Raw genomic sequence first — 16934 nt, forward strand, 5'->3', positions numbered from 1 at the left:
ACTAGATAGAGGAGAAAGGAACATAACTACTCAGGATAGAGCCTGCAAAGCAATGCGTGCTGGAATATGCAGGGGCTGATTTCATGGGAAAGTGGGGTTTCAGGATTGAGGGGTCCGGGAGTGTGCCAGGACTTCCAACCGACTGTTGGGGGAAATGGAGAAGGGGGGCATCCTGGAGTCTTGCAGGTGAGATGCCTTGCTGTGGCCGGTGGAGGGATCGCTGACACCCCACATGTGAGAAGAGAGGGAGAGTGAACACAGGGAGGCTGCACCGCTGTCCACTCTTGAGACGGGATTCACACATCAAACCCCACGACAAGTTCACAGTTCCCAGCTTTTCTCACCCAGAATCACTGCCTTTGTTTAGAGGAGGGGATGGGGGAGGAGACAGAGGGCCAGGAGGGAGGGGCCCCGCGGTGCCGCCGCCGCCCCCACCCCCTCCGGTTGTGCGGAGCCCGACTGCCACTCAGCTCCGGCGCCGTGGGCGACGGAGGCGCCGGGTGCCCGAGTCGAGTCCCAGACAGCTGCCATCCCTCTGGACCTGACAGGCTGGCCCTGGATTCTTCAGGCATCCCTGGAGCAAGAGGCTGCCCAAGGCGCGGAGCTGGGAGGGCGCTTGGACAGAACCGTTCAGGTGGCTAGGAGCTCTGCCAGCTTTGGTCACCTTGGGTAAGTCTGTACCTCAGTTCGCCTCCGGGTCATCTCCAGTGGGGATGCAGGAAAGGGTTGAAAGAGGCGACTAGAATGCCCCCTTGGGACAGGGTGTGTGCGAGGGTCCCTGGCAGAGCCAGACCGGGACCGGGGACTGCTAGGAAGCAGGAGCCAGCAGTGCCTCTGGTGGGTGGGCGCAGGGCATGTGTGCGCTGCAAGCTGGGGAAAGGGGACGCCGCACCCTGGCTTGGTGCTGGGCTCAGTCCTCCAGACCCACGCCTGCCAGTCCCAGGTGCGAAACAGGGGCGCTACCTCTTTAAAAGCGTCCGGGCTGAGCCTCTGCCGTACCATGTGATTGCCTGAAAGGCCCGGCTAGGAGCTCTGCGGCGGGAGCCTGGAGGATCGTGAGCTGCTGCGCGCGGTGCTGAGAGCCCAGCCCTGCCTGGCACGGCCTCAAGCCCTGAGCGGCACCAGGTGCCCGGAACTTTGGGCACAGGCTCTGGGACTCCCTGGCCACCAGCAGACAGGATGGTGAGCTCCCTGCCTCCTGTTCTGTGGGCACGGGTAGGCAGAGCCAGGCACGGGGCACCCCTGTGGGGTGAGTGTGTGCTGGGAACTGCCTCACACCTGATAAAATAGCCAGTGGAGGAGCGAGTGCTGCTATTTTCTGTTGTCGAATGGATCCTCTGGGATTGATAAGGGGAGGGGACAAAGATTCGGCAGAGAAAGTGTTAGGGTACCCCACCAGCTTGGGCAGGCACTAGATGTGCCAAGTGGGGCACATCTCCAAAGGGCAGCTGGACTTCCAGAGCTGCCTGGGTTCCCCTCCCCCTCCCAGGCAGGCCTTCCCACCCCAGGCTTCCGTGACCACAGGTGCTTGCCTCCTGCCCCTTGGTGCCTGTCTGCTGATGTGCCCAGCCTGTGCCCACCATGCCGCCCTCCATCTCGGCCTTCCAGACCGCATATATTGGCATCGAGGTGCTCATCGCCCTGGTCTCCGTGCCTGGGAACGTGCTGGTGATCTGGGCAGTGAAGGTGAACCCGGCACTGCGGGATGCCACCTTCTGCTTCATCGTGTCACTGGCAGTGGCTGATGTGGCAGTGGGCGCTCTGGTCATCCCACTTGCCATCCTCATCAACATTGGGCCACAGACCTACTTCCACACCTGCCTCATGGTCGCCTGCCCTGTCCTCATCCTCACTCAGAGCTCCATCTTGGCCCTGCTGGCAATTGCTGTCGACCGCTACCTCCGTGTCAAGATCCCGCTCAGGTGAGTCCAGAGCAGCTGAAGGTACCTGCTGTGCCCCATGCTGGGTGGCTTGAGGGCCATCTAGAGAGGATAAAAGGTAGAGCATAAGACCCCAAGTAAGCTGGATATTCTCTGGGCCATTGTGCCCCAGCCCTCCCCCTGCCTTCCTCTCCTCTGCCCAGCAGTATCAGGCTGAACTGAAGTTGAAGCAGGAGGGGGCTGGGTGACTGGAGGAATGTGAACCTGGCAGTGCTCAGGACCCCAGAGCTGAAGCTCTGCTGTTCTCCTGACCCGGCCAGGGAACCTGAGGCTGCCTGTTCAGCCTGGCCTGGGGGGTGGCGGGGGGTGGGGGGTGGGCGGCTGCGGGGTGGACAGTGAGCCCTGGTTGGGAATGAGCTGATCTCCACCAGTTTGAGGGAAGTGGAAAGGGCAGAGCAGATTGCTAGGGTGGGCTTAGGGTGGCACACCACGGACAGGAGTGCTGCTTCTCTAACCAGACCTGGGAAAGCTTCCTGAGGATGCTCTTTCTTGTTCTGCAGATACCCTGTGCTAGCCAGCTCCATGCCCCAGGGCCGTCCTGTGGAGCCCAGACAATCTGATTACCTCTGCCCAACTCCCACTTACGGGATCTCTGTTGCAGGCAGGAGGAGGCAGGCTCTTAATAGGCCTGTTGTGTTGCAAAACCATGTTGTCTTTCCGGTCACAGCAGAGGTGCTTATGCTGTGTCCAGGCAGCACCAGGGTGGGTGACCTAATAGTGGCAGTCCTGTCATGCAGGTGTCCAGTCCACATTGGGGCTCTTCCCCTGGGCCTGCCAGGCCATAATCTTGTCACCAGGCAGTGCCTGGGCCACCAAGTGCCAGCAAATGCCTGGGCACACAGCCAGTGCTGGCCTCACTGGGACATTCTTGTGAGGCGTGCTTGCCCCCTCTTTAAATCTTCTCACCAGTAGATTCCCTTTCTACCACGGAGTTCTAGACGTCTTCGGCACCTGTTGTCCCTGGAGTAGCTTCCATACCTGGGACGTGGAGCCTCTGGCCTCACCTGACAACTTGCCCAGGCAGGCCTAGTCACCCATGTTTCTCCTGTTTGCATTACATTTGTACACATTTAATTTTTCAAAGATTTTATAATGCATCACGTTTTTCCTCTTTTCATCGTGATCCTATAAGGGAGGTGAAGTAGGAGCTGGTAAAGGGGAAACATCCAGAGAACCTCCTGAAGCTGACTGGAAGCAGAGCCTTGCTTCCACTGCTCGCCTTCCTTCCTGATTCCCCCAGTGTCCCAGCCCCCTGATGGCAGTGCTTCTGTCCTGTTTACCTCCTTCACAACCTCCAAGTTTCCCAGGGAAGTTGAGGTGAAGACTGCTGCTCAGGAGAGAAGGGAAGACAGGGAAGGCAGCCCAGAAACCCTGTAAGCTCAGCCGCTGAGGGGCCTTCATGCTGCCATTAGCCCCAGGTTGTGGCTGAGCTATACCAATGAACCTGATTTCAACCCGTTAGCGTGGGCTGGGCCTCTGAGCCTGGTGATTATAACAAGGTGTTGCCACATTAGGAAAGTCATGCAGATACGTGAATATAGGAAGGCTGCTTAAGAAATCTGGTCTACTGAGTGGGTGCCAAGGCAAACCAAAGGCCTGGCCGTGATGTAACAGAGGTTACGGGCCCACAGACTGTGCCCTCCTTGTCCTGTGGGGATGGGGATGGCTGTGCTGGCAGAATTGCAGGCTCATTCTTCCAGAAGACAGCTTCTGTTGCTCCTTGCTCCAGCCTTGAAGAGCTGGGGGTCTTTAGGAGCTATCGTTGGAGGGCCAAGGCAGAGGTATGCATAGAGGCTAAGAATACAGGCCTGGGTTCAAATCCTTGCTATGAATTCCTAGCTGTATGACCTTGAGAAAGTCACTTATTAACCTCCTTCAGTTTTAACTTCCACGTCAGTAAAAGGAGACATTAATAATAGTACCTTCTTCCTAGGATGATTGAAAGAATATAATAAACTCCTACATATAAAGTACGTGGTACTGTATAATGCACCTGGCGTTATATGCAAGCCATAAGTGGTAGGTTTATTTTGTAGTTTTATTATCATTGTTAACATATGGCTCAAAGTGGGCCTGAATAGGCAAGCCCTGCGCCCCCACCCCCCCACACTGATGCTTTTACATAACAACACACGTGCCCTTATACACATGCACGCACACATGGGCACACAAGACACACCACATTTCCAGGGAGGTGTCAAAGTACTGTTAAGTTATACTTATACATGTTTTTCTCCCTTGCTAGATTGTCATGCCTCAAGTGCAGCGACCTGGACAGGGACCACATTTTGTTCGTTTGTACAAATTCTCCAGAATGCCTAGCATAGTGTCTGGCGCATAGCAGACACTCAGTAAATGTTGATTGAATTGGATGAGTTTTCAGAGCTCACATGGTTGAGCCTCAGGCAGGCCTTCCAGGGGTCTAACCTCTAACCATCGTGCTGTGGCCTGTATCTTCCCAGCATTCTACCTCAGGGCCCTGACCACAGCTGCCCTTATCAGCTCAGGTGGTTCCTTCAGAGCCACACTCCAGTAGTGCCTGAGAGAGGAGTCTTTCTCCTGAGTTAGAGAAAGGCTGCTGGGCCTGGCTTCCAAAGCTGGGATCCTGGAGGCTGGGCTGAGGGGACGGGTCACTCCAGGTCCCCCTGCAGGAGGAACAGCTTGCACTGCTGCCCTCTGGGCAGCTGGAGTCAGCAGGCTGCTGGGTCTGGAAGAACACCTTTCTGCTGGAGGTCCCCAGGTGCCTGGCTCCCTGCCCTGACAAGCCAGTCAGAGGTAGATGTGGCCTGGGAACCAGGGAGCAATACTGCCCAAGCATTGGTGAGGCATGTATGGGGCATTCAATGACAGGAGTCAGCTGGGCCCCTCACCAAGCAAGGCATGGTTTGGTCAGTCAACCACAAATTTTATTTCCTTCCACTTGGCAGAAAGCCAAGAGAAAAAAAAGATTCACATGGTGTAGTGTGATCCAGTTACAAAAAAAAAAAAAAAAGCTTAAATTGTTGATGCATCAATAACCTGTGGTTATTTACATATATTTTACAGGTTATTTGCCTGGCACCTCCACATGCTTGGTAATGGACACCCCATTCCCCTCAGCTCCTACTTCTAGGGAATCCCTGGGTTTTCTTGGGGGCACTCTGTGCCAACTTGATACCTACTCCAGGGGGCTTGTTATGGGGAGGAGTGCCACTCCCTGACCTCCACAGCCCCCTCTGCAGGAAGGAGACCTAAGCAAGGTCTGTCTGTGACCAGATGGGTTGGTGTGGGGTGAAGGGGTGATGGGTATTTGGGAGTCAGAAATACATGAGTTTGAACCTTGTTGTCACAAACCAGCTGTGCAACCTTCTTGGATAAGTTATTCAATCCCTGAGCCTCCTCTCTGCCACCACACCCCCTGCCACCGTCTGTTAAATGAAGGGACTGGATTCTGGATTCGAGGTCTCTGAGGTTCCTTTCAGCTCTAACTTTCTATAGTTCTTCATGACCATGACTCCTGCCAATACTGTGTTGAAATCCTGGGAAGATTGTGTTGTGTTTTTTAGCTCCTAGTACTTATGAGCTAGGCACAGTGCTATATTTTTTATATGCTTTATCTCATTTAATGCTCATAGTTTCTTGCTGGTAGAGGTTACTGTTATCCCCACTCTAGACACGTCTATAGATACACTGAGGTCTAAAGCTCAGGAAGGTTCAGTAATTTTCCCAAACATCTTATCAGGAGCCAAGACAGGATTTGCATCCAGGTCTGTCTACCAGAGATGCCTTTAACCAGTGAGCCCATATGTGTTTTCAATCAGCCTCGAGAAGCTATAGGATTTATGGAGCAGTTTCCTCACGGCTGTCAGCGGGGGTGATTTTTTCGCCTCCGATTTTTGCCATGGCCGCTGCACTCTGCTCCAGCCCATGCTTGGTGCCTCTCCCTCCCTCCTCACCTTCACTCCAGTGGGCAGTTGAGCCCCTGGCAGCCCTGCCTCTGTCCACAGCTGGAGGCCTGCTCAACTGGGCTGCTGACCAGGGAATACAGCAGAGTGTGGGGGAGGCCAGACTGCTGGACCAGAGCTCTGGGAAAGAAATCTGGTAGATTTTAAGGTATGTTTGCTTTTAGGCATCAATTTAGCCCTCTCCCCCCACCCCCCAGCTAGCCTGGGCTTTTCTGGACAACTAAAGTGCCTCCTGTGCTTGCACCACAGCAGGCGACCACCTGTGGTCTCAGGGTCCCAGAACAGTTGCTCTCTAGTGGTGCCATCTGCTTTCAGCAGAGGTAGGCCATCTCTAGCTCCTGTACGGATAGATTAGTCATTGGCCTAGAGTGGCTGAGATAGAAGAGGAGTGATAGCAAGCCCCCTCACATTTGGAGAAGAGGAAACAGAGGCCCAGAGTTCCAGCATGTTCAAGGTCACTCAGCCACAGGCTCTTTTCTCCTCCTACTTCTGACTCTTGCTCCCCAGCCTTTGACGTAAAAGGCTTACCTGCAAGGAATAGAACAGAGAAATTTCAGCCTCCACAGTTTAAGTCAGCAAATTAGTGGTGGGCTTAGAGGGGGAAAGTGATGGAAGGATGTCAACTTTGTGATTAAAATGGTAATTTCTTTGTTTGAACTAGGGATAGCCTTCAGGTAGATTATGCTAAAGGCACTCTGGGCAATCCAGATTAGTATCAGTGGTGAAAGCTTCTCCCAGCTGACATTGGAATGGCATCTAGGAAGCCTCCGAGTGCTTTAGGAGTGCTGCTTGGAAGCAAGGGAATGGCCAGGATACTTTCTGAAGAACCCCTCTACCCAGAGGTCATGGGGCAGAGCCTTGGAGGCTGTGTTGTGTTTGATATTTGATATTTATTTCCAAGCATAAAAGCAATCCATGTTTATTGTTAAAAATTTGAGAAATATAGAAAAGAATAAAGATAACAAAATAACCAGTAGTTCTGCCACCTGCAGATCACTACTGTTAAATTTCTGGTGTTCCAGAAAATTTTCCCACATAGGTAGATAGATAGATAGTTGAGTGCATCTCAGATAGATAGTTGATAGATAGATAGATAGTTGAGTGCATCTATGGTTTTTATATCCTATTTTATACACTTAATGTTACATTATAAGCATTTCCCCCATGTCAATAAAGAATAATTTCTAAGGGTTTTTATAATGGTATAATATTGGATTGTCTTTTTATTCATCTTTTAGGTCTTAGCTAAAACAGCCCCTTCTTAGGGAGGCCTTCTCTGACCCCCTCCCCAACTAGACCAGTTTCATTTCCTCTGTTAGTTACTCCGGGTGGATCTATTTTTCCTTCCCCATCTCTTCTGGCCCAGGTAGTTTTTCTGGGCTTGGTAATCACCAAAAGGGCCAGGACCACATCTGCTCACATACCTATGAAACCCCCATGCCTGGCACAGAGTAGCCATGCTATAAACGTTTTTTTGAATAAATGATTATCATATTTTATATGACTTTTATATTTTATATGACTCATTTTTATAATTTTGACTAGATTGTTACTGATTTTTAATTTTTACAAATAACACTACAGTGATACCCACAACTCACATTGTTTGTAGGATCAGAGCCAAGCCTAGAACTTTGGGTTTTGCCTCCTAATAGATGGCACAGCTTCTGTCTGTAAGGATTTTCTTATAAGGTTAAATATTTCCCAACTCCCTTTCCTCCAACTCTCCCTGCTCCTCCTGCCCAGTTTCACCAAAACTGCAACCCCCCAGAGGTGCACCTGGCATTTCTCTGCTCATTTGCCCTTCTGGGCTAGGTAGGGCAGGACTGTCTGGGCCCCAAGTCTAGTCCACATTGCCTAGTCTCTATTCCCTGAGGCCTGGGCATCCTGTTTCTTTGCATCTTAGTGAGGAGAGCAGCCCCTGGAGTAGAGGGCTTGGAGTATGGTACTTCCTGGTTGGCCTCATTTGGCAGGATGGTCACAGAACAGAGAGGAAGGAGGATACCTGGCTATATACCTGTAGAACAAAGAAAAGGCTGGCAGTTGATGGTGGGCTGGGATACAAAGGGGAGGCGTGTAGGTGGGCCTTGGCATTCATGTCCCCTTGGAAATACTGGCTTGGGGGTGGGCAGGGAGACAGGGGCAGCTGGCAAAGGGCTTCCCTGACCCAAAAGATAAAGGTGATCAGGCATCTTATCCTGCAATCCTCCTCACCCTGGAAGTTTTTTCCTTAGCAGGATTGCAGAGAGCTGTTCAGTTAGGGAGCTGGTGATATCCATTTATCTATTTCATAAACATACTTTGAGTACTGACCATTTACTGGGTACTTTGTGGGGCCTGGGGATACAGAGATGGGCAGGCTGGTCTGGCCTCTATCTCTGTCTGGGGGTGCTTAGACACTGTTGAGATTGTGGATTCCCACAGACCAAGGTGGCCGAGTAGAAACTCCCAACCTGCTTTGGTGGGAGTGGGGGTGGCTGGAGAGCTGGAAATCAGCCCCTGACATCTTGCAGTGCTTGGGCTGGGCATCTGGACCCAACTCCACACCCACTCTCTGCAGCCCTGGTCATGGTGGAGAGGGCCTTTGGGACTGTCTTCCTGCCACCTGCTTTCAGAACTTCTCTGTTCTTTGGAAGAGGAAGGCAACTGGTCACCCTGATTTGTCTCCATACAGGGCCCTAATATAGAGAAATCTGTTCATTCATTCATTCAGCAATACTTATTGAGTGCCTCCTATGTGCCAGGCATTGTTATGGATACTTGGGATACATTCATTAACTAAACAAAGATCTTCATGGAGGCTGCATGCTAATGGGTTGGTGGACAGACGCTAAATAATAAACATAACACCTAATATGTAGAGTGTTAGAAGGTAAAAAAAAAAAAAAAAGCAGGGCAAATGGGATCAGGAATGCTAAGATGGGGGTGGGGAGAAAGGTTTGCAATTTCAAATGGGGTGGTGAGTGTGGCTTCCTTGAGAAGGTGCCATTTGAGCACAGTCTTGGGGGAGGGGAACTCTGCCATGCAGATACTGGGAGAACATTCCACACAGAGGAAATAATTAGAGCAAAGTTCCTAGGGAAGGAACGTACCCAAGTGGTAGCAAGGAGGTCTGTGTGGCTGGGATAAAGGGGGAGAGTGGTTGGAGATAAGGCTGGAAAGATAATAAGCTGCTGGCTTGGAGGCTACTGGAAGGACATTGGCTTTTACTCTGAGGGAGATGGGGAGCCATCGCAGGTTTAGAGCAAGGAATTGACATGATATGACTTAGGTTTTAAAGGCTCACTCTGACTGCTGTGTTGAGAATATGCTGTAGGGGCAAGCAGGGGACTAATTAGGAGCTACAGCAGTAATTCAGGCAAGAGAAGAGGGAAGTGGCTTGAATCAGAATGATAGGAAGCAGAGGAGGTGGTAAGAAGTGACTAATTCTGGATGTGCATTTTCAAATTTTAACTTTTTATATCCTTTTTATTGAGGTAAAATATTCATACAGTACATAAGTCTAAGTGTATAGCTCAATAAATTTTTGGCATATGGGTGTATCTATGTAACCACCACCCAGATCAATATTTGGAATATTTTCAGCACCAAAAAAGGTGCTTTCCAAAGGTACTTTCCAAAAGGTAACCACTATTTTGACCTTTATCCCTATAGATTTATTTTGCCTGTTCTTGAACTTTTATAAAGGGAAATTGAGTAGTATATACTCTTTTCTGTCTGGCTTCTGAAGCTTAAAATTATGTCTGAGATTCATCCATACTATTGAGCAAAATAGTAGGTTTTGCTTGTTTGTTTTTGTTTTGTTTTGTTTTTTCTCATTGCTGTTAGAATTCCATTGAATGAATATGCCACGATTTTAAAATTCTGGATGTATTTGGAAGAAAAAAATTTTTTTCTTATGGATTGGATTTGGGGTGTGAGAGAAAGAAGAGTCAAGTATGACCAAACTTTTAGTTCTAAGCAACTGGAAATATAGAGTGCACATTATCTGAGGTGGGAAAGGCTGCAGGTGATACAAGTTTTGGGATCAATAAAAGGAGTTCAGATTTAGACACGTTGAGTTTGGTGTATCTATTAAATACCTCAGTGGAATGTTGAGCAGGCAGTTGGATGGATATACAAGGATGGAGTTCAGGAGAAAGGTCTGGGCTGGGGATGTAAATGTGGCAGCCATTGGCATGTAGATGGTGTTTAAATACATGAGGCTGGATGAGATTCCCAAGAGAGAAAGTAGAAATAAAGAAGAGGATGAAGATGATATGATACTATACATAGAAAATCCTAAAGACACCACCAGAAAACTACTAGAGCTCATCAATGAATTTGGTAAAGTTGCAAGATACAAAAGTAATACAGAAATCCGTTGCATTGCTATACACTAACAGTGAAGTATCAGAAAGAGAAATTAAGGAAACAATCCCATTTACCATCGCATCCAAAAGAATACAATACCTGGGGATAAACCTACCTAAAAGGCAAAAGATCTGTACTCTGAAAACTGTAAGACACTGATGAAAGAATTTGAAGATGACACACACAGATGGAAGGATATACCATATTCTTGGATTGGAAGAATCAATATTGTTTAAATGACCATACTACCCAAGGCAATCTACAGATTCAGTGCAACCCCTGTCAAAATAATGATGGCACTTTTCACAGAACTAGGTCAAATATTTTTTTTTTTTTTTGCTGTACGTGGACCTCTCACTGTTGTGGCCTCTCCCATTGCGGAGCACAGGCTCTGGACGCGCAGGCTCAGCGGCCATGGCTCATGGGCCCAGCCACTCCGTGGCATGTGGGATCTTCCCAGACCGGGGCAAGAACCCATGTCCCCTGCATTGGCAGGCGGACTCTCAACCACTGCACCACCAGGGAAGCCCCCAAATAATTTTAAAATTTGTATGGAAACACAAAAGACCCAAAATAGCCAAAACAATCTTGAGAAAGAAGAACAGAGCTGGAGGGATCACACTCCTTGACTTCAGTCTGTACTATAAAGCTACAGTAATCAAAAGAGTATGGTACTGGCACAAAAACAGTCACATAGATCGATGGAACAGGATAGAGAGCCCAGAAATAAACCCATGCACTTATGGTCAATTAATCTACGACAAAGTAGGCAAGAATATACAATGGAGAAAAGACAGTCTCTTCAATAAGTGGTGCTGGGAAAACTGGACAGCTACACGTAAAAGAATGAAATTACAACATTCTCTAACACCATATACAAAAATAAAGTCAAAATGGATTAAAAATGTAAATGTAAGACTGGATATTATAAAACTCCTAGAGGAAAAACATAGGCAGAACACTCTGACATAAATCGCAGCAATATTTTTTTGGATCCATCTCCTAGAGTAATGGAAATGAAAACAAAAATAAACCAGTGGGACCTAATTAAACTTAAAATCTTTTGCATGGCAAAGGAAACCATCAACAAAACAAAAAGACAACCTACTGAATGGGAGAAAATATTTGCAAATGATATGACCAATAAGGGATTAAGAGCCAACATATGTAAACAGCTCACACAAGTCAACATAAAAAAAAAAAACCCTGATTAGAAAGTGGGCAGAAGAACTGAATAGACATTTTTCCAAAGAGGAAATGCAGATGGCCAAAAGACACATAAAAAGAATCAACAGGGAAAATACAAATCAAAACCACAATGAGATATCAACTCACCCTGTCAGAATGGCTGTCAACAGAAAGAACACACATAACAAATGTTAGAAAGGATGTGAAGAAAAGGGAACCCTCCTGCACTGTTGGTGGGAAGGTAAGTTGGTGTAGCCACTGTGGAAAACGGTGTGGAGGTTTCTCAAAAAACTAAAACTAGAACTACCATATGATCCTGCAATTCCACTGTTGGGTATATATCTGAAGAAAACGAAGACACTAATTCGAAAAGATACATGTGCCCCAATGTTCATAGCAGCATTATTTACAATTGCCAAGATATGGAAACAACCTAAGTGTCCATCAACAGATGAATGAATAAAGAAGATGTGGTATATATATACAATGGAATACTACTCAGCCATAAAAAAGAACAAAATTTTGCCATTTGCAGCAACATAGATGGATTTGGAGGACGTTATGCTGAGTGAAATAAGTCAGAGAAATACAAGTACTGTATGATATCACTTATATGTAGAATCTAAAAAACACAACAAAGTAGTGAATGTAACAAAAAAGAAGCAGACTCACAGATATAGAGAACAAACCAGTGGTTACCAGTGCGGGGGGTGGGAGGGGTTGGGGCAATATAGGGGTGGGGGAGTGGGTGTAGATAAGCTTAAAGGTGTATTGTACAGCATGGGGAATATAGCCAATATTTTGTAATAATTGTAAATGGAAAGTAACCTTTCAAAATTGTATAAAAAAAATTTTTAAAAGCTTAAGAAAGCAGAGGAGAGGACCAAGGACTGAGCTTGAGGGTTTGGGGAGATGATGAAACACCAGCAAAAGGGACTTAAGGAGAGCTACAGATATAGGAAGAAACCCAGAGCCCCAGGTGTGGTGTCCTAGAAGCCAAGTAGAGAGTATTTGAAGGAGGAGCAAGAGATTGGCTGTCAAGTGCTGCCAATGGGTCAAGTGAGATAAGGACTGAGAATTACCATTGGATTTAGCAAGAGCAATGTTAATAGAGTAGTAGGAGCAGAAAGTCTAGTTGGAGAGGGCTCAGGAGAGAAGAGGAATGGAATTGAAAACAGCTGGCGTAGATTACTCTTCTGAGGTATTTTGTTGCAGAGCATAAAGGCGTGGGGCAAGAGCTGTCAGGACAAGTGGAAACAAGGCATTTTGCTTTGTTGTTTGCGAAGAAGGGACATTAGTATGTCTGTGTACTGACCGAGACCATCTAGTAGAGAGTGCAAAACTAATGATAGGGCAAAGGATAGAATTTCTGGATTGTTTAGGCAAGCAGGGCTGGGACTTAGGGCAAACACAGAGGGATTGGCTTTAGAGGAGCCTGGAGATCATCTAAGAGACAGAGAGGCAGAGTATGTGGGTGCTGGTAGGTGACGTTCTCTTTGGAGTGTTTCGGTTTTCTTAGTGAAGTGGGAAGCGAGGTCATCAGCTGAGAGGGAGGAGGTGATGGAGAGAGTAGCAAGTGTGAAATAATTCTTTAGGAAGTAGGAGAAAGACTAGACTCAGAAAGTCTAGTATAATTGGAGGCAGCATTAAGGGCCCACCTGAAGTTCATGGTGATAAGTTTGAGTGTCCAGATGCACAGGTCCAGGCATGGAGGAGGCAGCGAGTTCACTCCTTCACTAATTCAGAAGCACCAGACTCCATGCCAGGCATTTGGTATCTTATCATGGCCAAGAAGTCAGTCCTGGTCCCTGCTCTCATGAAATTTAGAGACTAGCTGGGAGAGAGCCAAGACACAGATAAACAAGGAGGTAGCTACAATTACAGCTTGAGAAGTATTTGAGGAAGGAAGCCATCCTGGAATTGACTGTGCCTGGCCCTTGTTGGCTTCTCTAAACCCTGTGTCAGTCCAGCCCTCACGGGGCCCAAGGACTAAGGTAGGGCCTTATAGGCCATGTGGTTCATGGTCAAGAGTTTGGATAGGATTCTAGGTACACAGTGAAGCCTTTGAGTGCTTTAAGCAGGGAATGACATAGTCCAGATTACATTTTTAAAATGTCAAGTCCCTAGCCAAACATTAGCAAATCAAATCCAGTGACACATAGAAAGGATAATATATCACAATCAAATAGGTTTTATTCCATGTTAGAGTTAGAACCAACTGGTGATGGACTGGATGTACAGAGTGGGAGAAGGATCAAGTATGACTCCCCAGGATTAAGGCTGACGCCACGGGGTGGATGGGGTGCCATTTCTGGAGATAGGGAAGGGTGGGGAAGGGAGGAATGGGGAGAAGATTCAGATCCTAGTAGGTACTCAAGTGGTAGTGATATAATGGCGGGTCCACTAGTGGTCTCTCTCTTGCTCATTCCCCAGCCTTCATGTGGTCCAACAGATGGGCCCCCTTTTGCCTCATACAGCACCAAAGAAGGAGTCCTTCAAATATCCAGCAAGTTTCCTGGGTGCCTCCAGCTGCTCCATCTACTGTTCCCACCTCACTTCTCAGGAGGCTTTTGGCTTTCTTAGGCTGAAACCACAGCAATAAGCACATGTGGCTTTGGGCTCCCTAAAGCTTCCAGAAGGCGACAGCAGAGTTGGGGGTTCGTCCTTCTTGCCGGGCTTTGTTCAGAATGAGACCCGGTAGCTTCTGTGATAGCTAAGGCCCCCCCAAGTCTCTACCCATCCTCAGTCAGGTGGTCACTCTCCCTAGATACTCTGTGCCTCCACAGCCTCATTTCCCACCCTCATCGCTGGAACCCACTAGTGGCCTGGCACTGGGGATTGTGTTAATCCCCTGCACAGTGGTCGTGCCTCCCCAGTTCCTCAGCAGGGTCCTCTCACAGCTGCTATATTGGGCACTGGGTGGCCCAGTTTCAGCTAATGCAGCAGAGAAGATGGTCAATCAATACGCAGGCAGTTATCAAGTATCGGCTCCAGCCTAGCCCTGATGGGCAGAGCAGGAGGGCTGGGGGAGCCCCAAGGCTAGCATAGGGCACACAGGGACAGGGTCTCTGTCGCTCTGGACTGCTTAGTGGAGCACTGTCTGCTCTTCTGTGCAGAAACTATCTTTTGCCTTGTGTAGCAGAGAAAGCTTTGCAGTGCAGTTGGTGAGGCTGGGGCACAACCTGAGGGCCAGACCTTGCAGCTCTCACCATGCAGCCTGCTCTCAGAGTCCACAGGCTTCCAATCCTCTGCTTCCCACCCCGGGAGAGCAGGGGCCGAGACTACAGCAGAGCAAGAGCTACTTCTTAGCCCTTTTGTTCTAGCCCAACGGAACCAAGAGCTCTGATGCACACCCGCCCAGCTGGAATGGAATGTACCAGGCAGGGATTCTCTTGCGGGCACCAGAGGGAAAGGTCTGTTGAAAAAAAGCCCCTCTACCCCAGATTTTTTTTTCATTTTTTTTATTGACGTATAATTGACTTACAATATTAGTTTCAGTTGTACAACATAGTGATTTCATATTTTTATACATTACAAACTAATCACCAGGATAAGTCTGGTTATTGTCTGTCACCATACAAAGTTATTACACTATTATTGACTATATTCCCTATGCTGTATATTACATTCCCATGACTTATTTTACCCCAGATATTTTTAATGATCACCTTTTCAGAGACACATCTCTCTCCCCCTGCTTTATGGAGGTACACGAGTCGAATGAAAGGGGAAGAGCCGTCTCCCCAGACAGAAAGCTCAGGTACTTGGAACTGTGTCATCTTGGAGTAGTTACCTAACCTTTCTGAGCTTCCATTTCCTCTTCTGCAAAACAGGCTTCTTAAAACTTCCTCTAAAGGTTGTAATGAGGCTTAGGGATGAGATACATTAAGGGGCTGGCACATAGTAGGCACTCAGTAAATGGGGGCTGTTACTATTGTCAAATAATCCAAACTTGGTTCTCACATACCACTTGCCTCGCTCATTGTATTTCAGTACCTAACAACACATGCCTGGCTGGCACTTAGTAGGTGGCTGAATCAGTGTCTGTGGGGGGAAGGAAGCCTTAGTGGGGTAGATTGAGTAGCCAGGTAGAGAAGAAGTTAGTTGGATATTTTACATTCACCCACAGAGGGCAAACGCAGGTACTGGAGAATGAAGAGTTATTTCATTAAAACCTCCCCAGGAGATGAGAGGAGTAAAGGGTCTCGCTCAAGCTTACCTGGCAAGTTAGGGGGGAGTATTCTGGCCTCCTGACCCCCAGCTCAACTCCTGTTGGTCCCCGTGCTCCTGTTTCCATGAGGAAAGGGTGTGAATAGTCCCTTCTAAGCTCTGCTTGTCATCCCAAGGCCTCGTCCAGCCCTTCCTGGACGGTTGGCCTCTGAGGGAGCCGAAGCAAGGGCTCCGCTGGGGGCTGGCAGCTCCGTAAATCCTCTCTGGGGAGGAAGACATTCAGTGTGTTTCGGGACTCGCTGTGCTCACCAGACACACCTGCCATGGTGGCCCATCCTCTGCAGAGTAAATACAACACCCCCTACCCCACATTATGGGCTCCTGGGTCTGCCATTCTCAGATGGCCCAGCAAGGGCTGGGGAGAGACGCAGAAACCAACCACTCAGTGGCTGTGTCAGGCTCAGGGGCTGACAGTCTGGGAGCAGCCAGCAAGCCAGAGAGGGGTGTGAAGGCATGACGCCTTCCCTCTGCCATCATCACCTGTAATCATGACAGGAGGCCACGGTGGCTTCAGGCTCTTAGTGGTGTGTGTGTGTGTGTGTGTGTGTGTGTGTGTGTACGGAGCTATAGCTTTTTATTTTTAAAGGTCAAAAAATTATATCCTGGGGCTTCCCTGGTGCCGCAGTGGTTGAGAGTCCGCCTGCCGATGCAGGGGACACGGGTTCGTGCCCCGGTCTGGGAAGATCCCACATGCCGCGGAGCGGCTGGGCCCGTGAGCCATGGCCGCTGAGCCTGCACATCCGGAGCCTGTGCTCCGCAACGGGAGAGGCCACAACAGTGAGAGGCCCGCGCACGGCAAAAAAAAAAAATTAGATCCTGGGTTTCCAGACCTTTCATTCAATTCTGCTTGCTCACCCCTGCCCCCGCCCATCCCAATCCCTAATTCAAGGCCTAGGGAAGAGTCCCAACAAGGCTAATCTCTTTCCTGTTTGTGCCCCACCCAATCCTCGTGCCCTACCGCCACCATTAATCTTCCTTGACGTAGGAACACAGTTTATATGTTCAAGTTAAGAAATGTTTTCTGACAACACAAGTCCTGCCCTCAATGGCACAGACCCACAGTCTCTTGGGCAAGACTGACAATTTACCAGCTGCCATGCAGCAGGAGGCCTGAGCAGGCCTGGCCCACACACACAAGCACACAGGGCCAAGGTTACTCCCCTAGCCTAGGATGCTCAACCCCACCCCACCTTTTACCTGTGCTCAAAACTCACCTTCCCTGCCTCCTAGCCAGTTACATCTTAACCTGTCCAGGCCTTGGAGTTGAGGAGAAGGGTGA

General features: G+C 48.7%; 1 protein-coding gene across 2 annotated transcripts in view; it reads left to right on the forward strand.

Moving 5' to 3' along the window:
* Positions 1-390: 390 nt before the first annotated feature.
* ADORA1 (adenosine A1 receptor) overlaps positions 391-16934 on the forward strand; it is a 35059-nt gene continuing 18515 nt past the window's right edge. The window contains exons 1-2 of one of the 2 annotated variants that reach the window (XM_081226123.1): positions 391-669; positions 1525-1922. In XM_081226123.1, the coding sequence (XP_081082249.1) occupies positions 1582-1922 (341 nt within the window). In that variant the 5' untranslated portion in view covers positions 391-669; positions 1525-1581. Of the gene's footprint in view, positions 670-1087; positions 1923-16934 lie in introns of those variants that run through there. The other variant, XR_014015219.1, reaches the window with a different exon arrangement.

Source organism: Mesoplodon bidens (genome assembly GCF_964165515.1).
Source record: "Mesoplodon bidens genome assembly, chromosome: 2".
NCBI lineage: Eukaryota > Metazoa > Chordata > Mammalia > Artiodactyla > Ziphiidae > Mesoplodon > Mesoplodon bidens.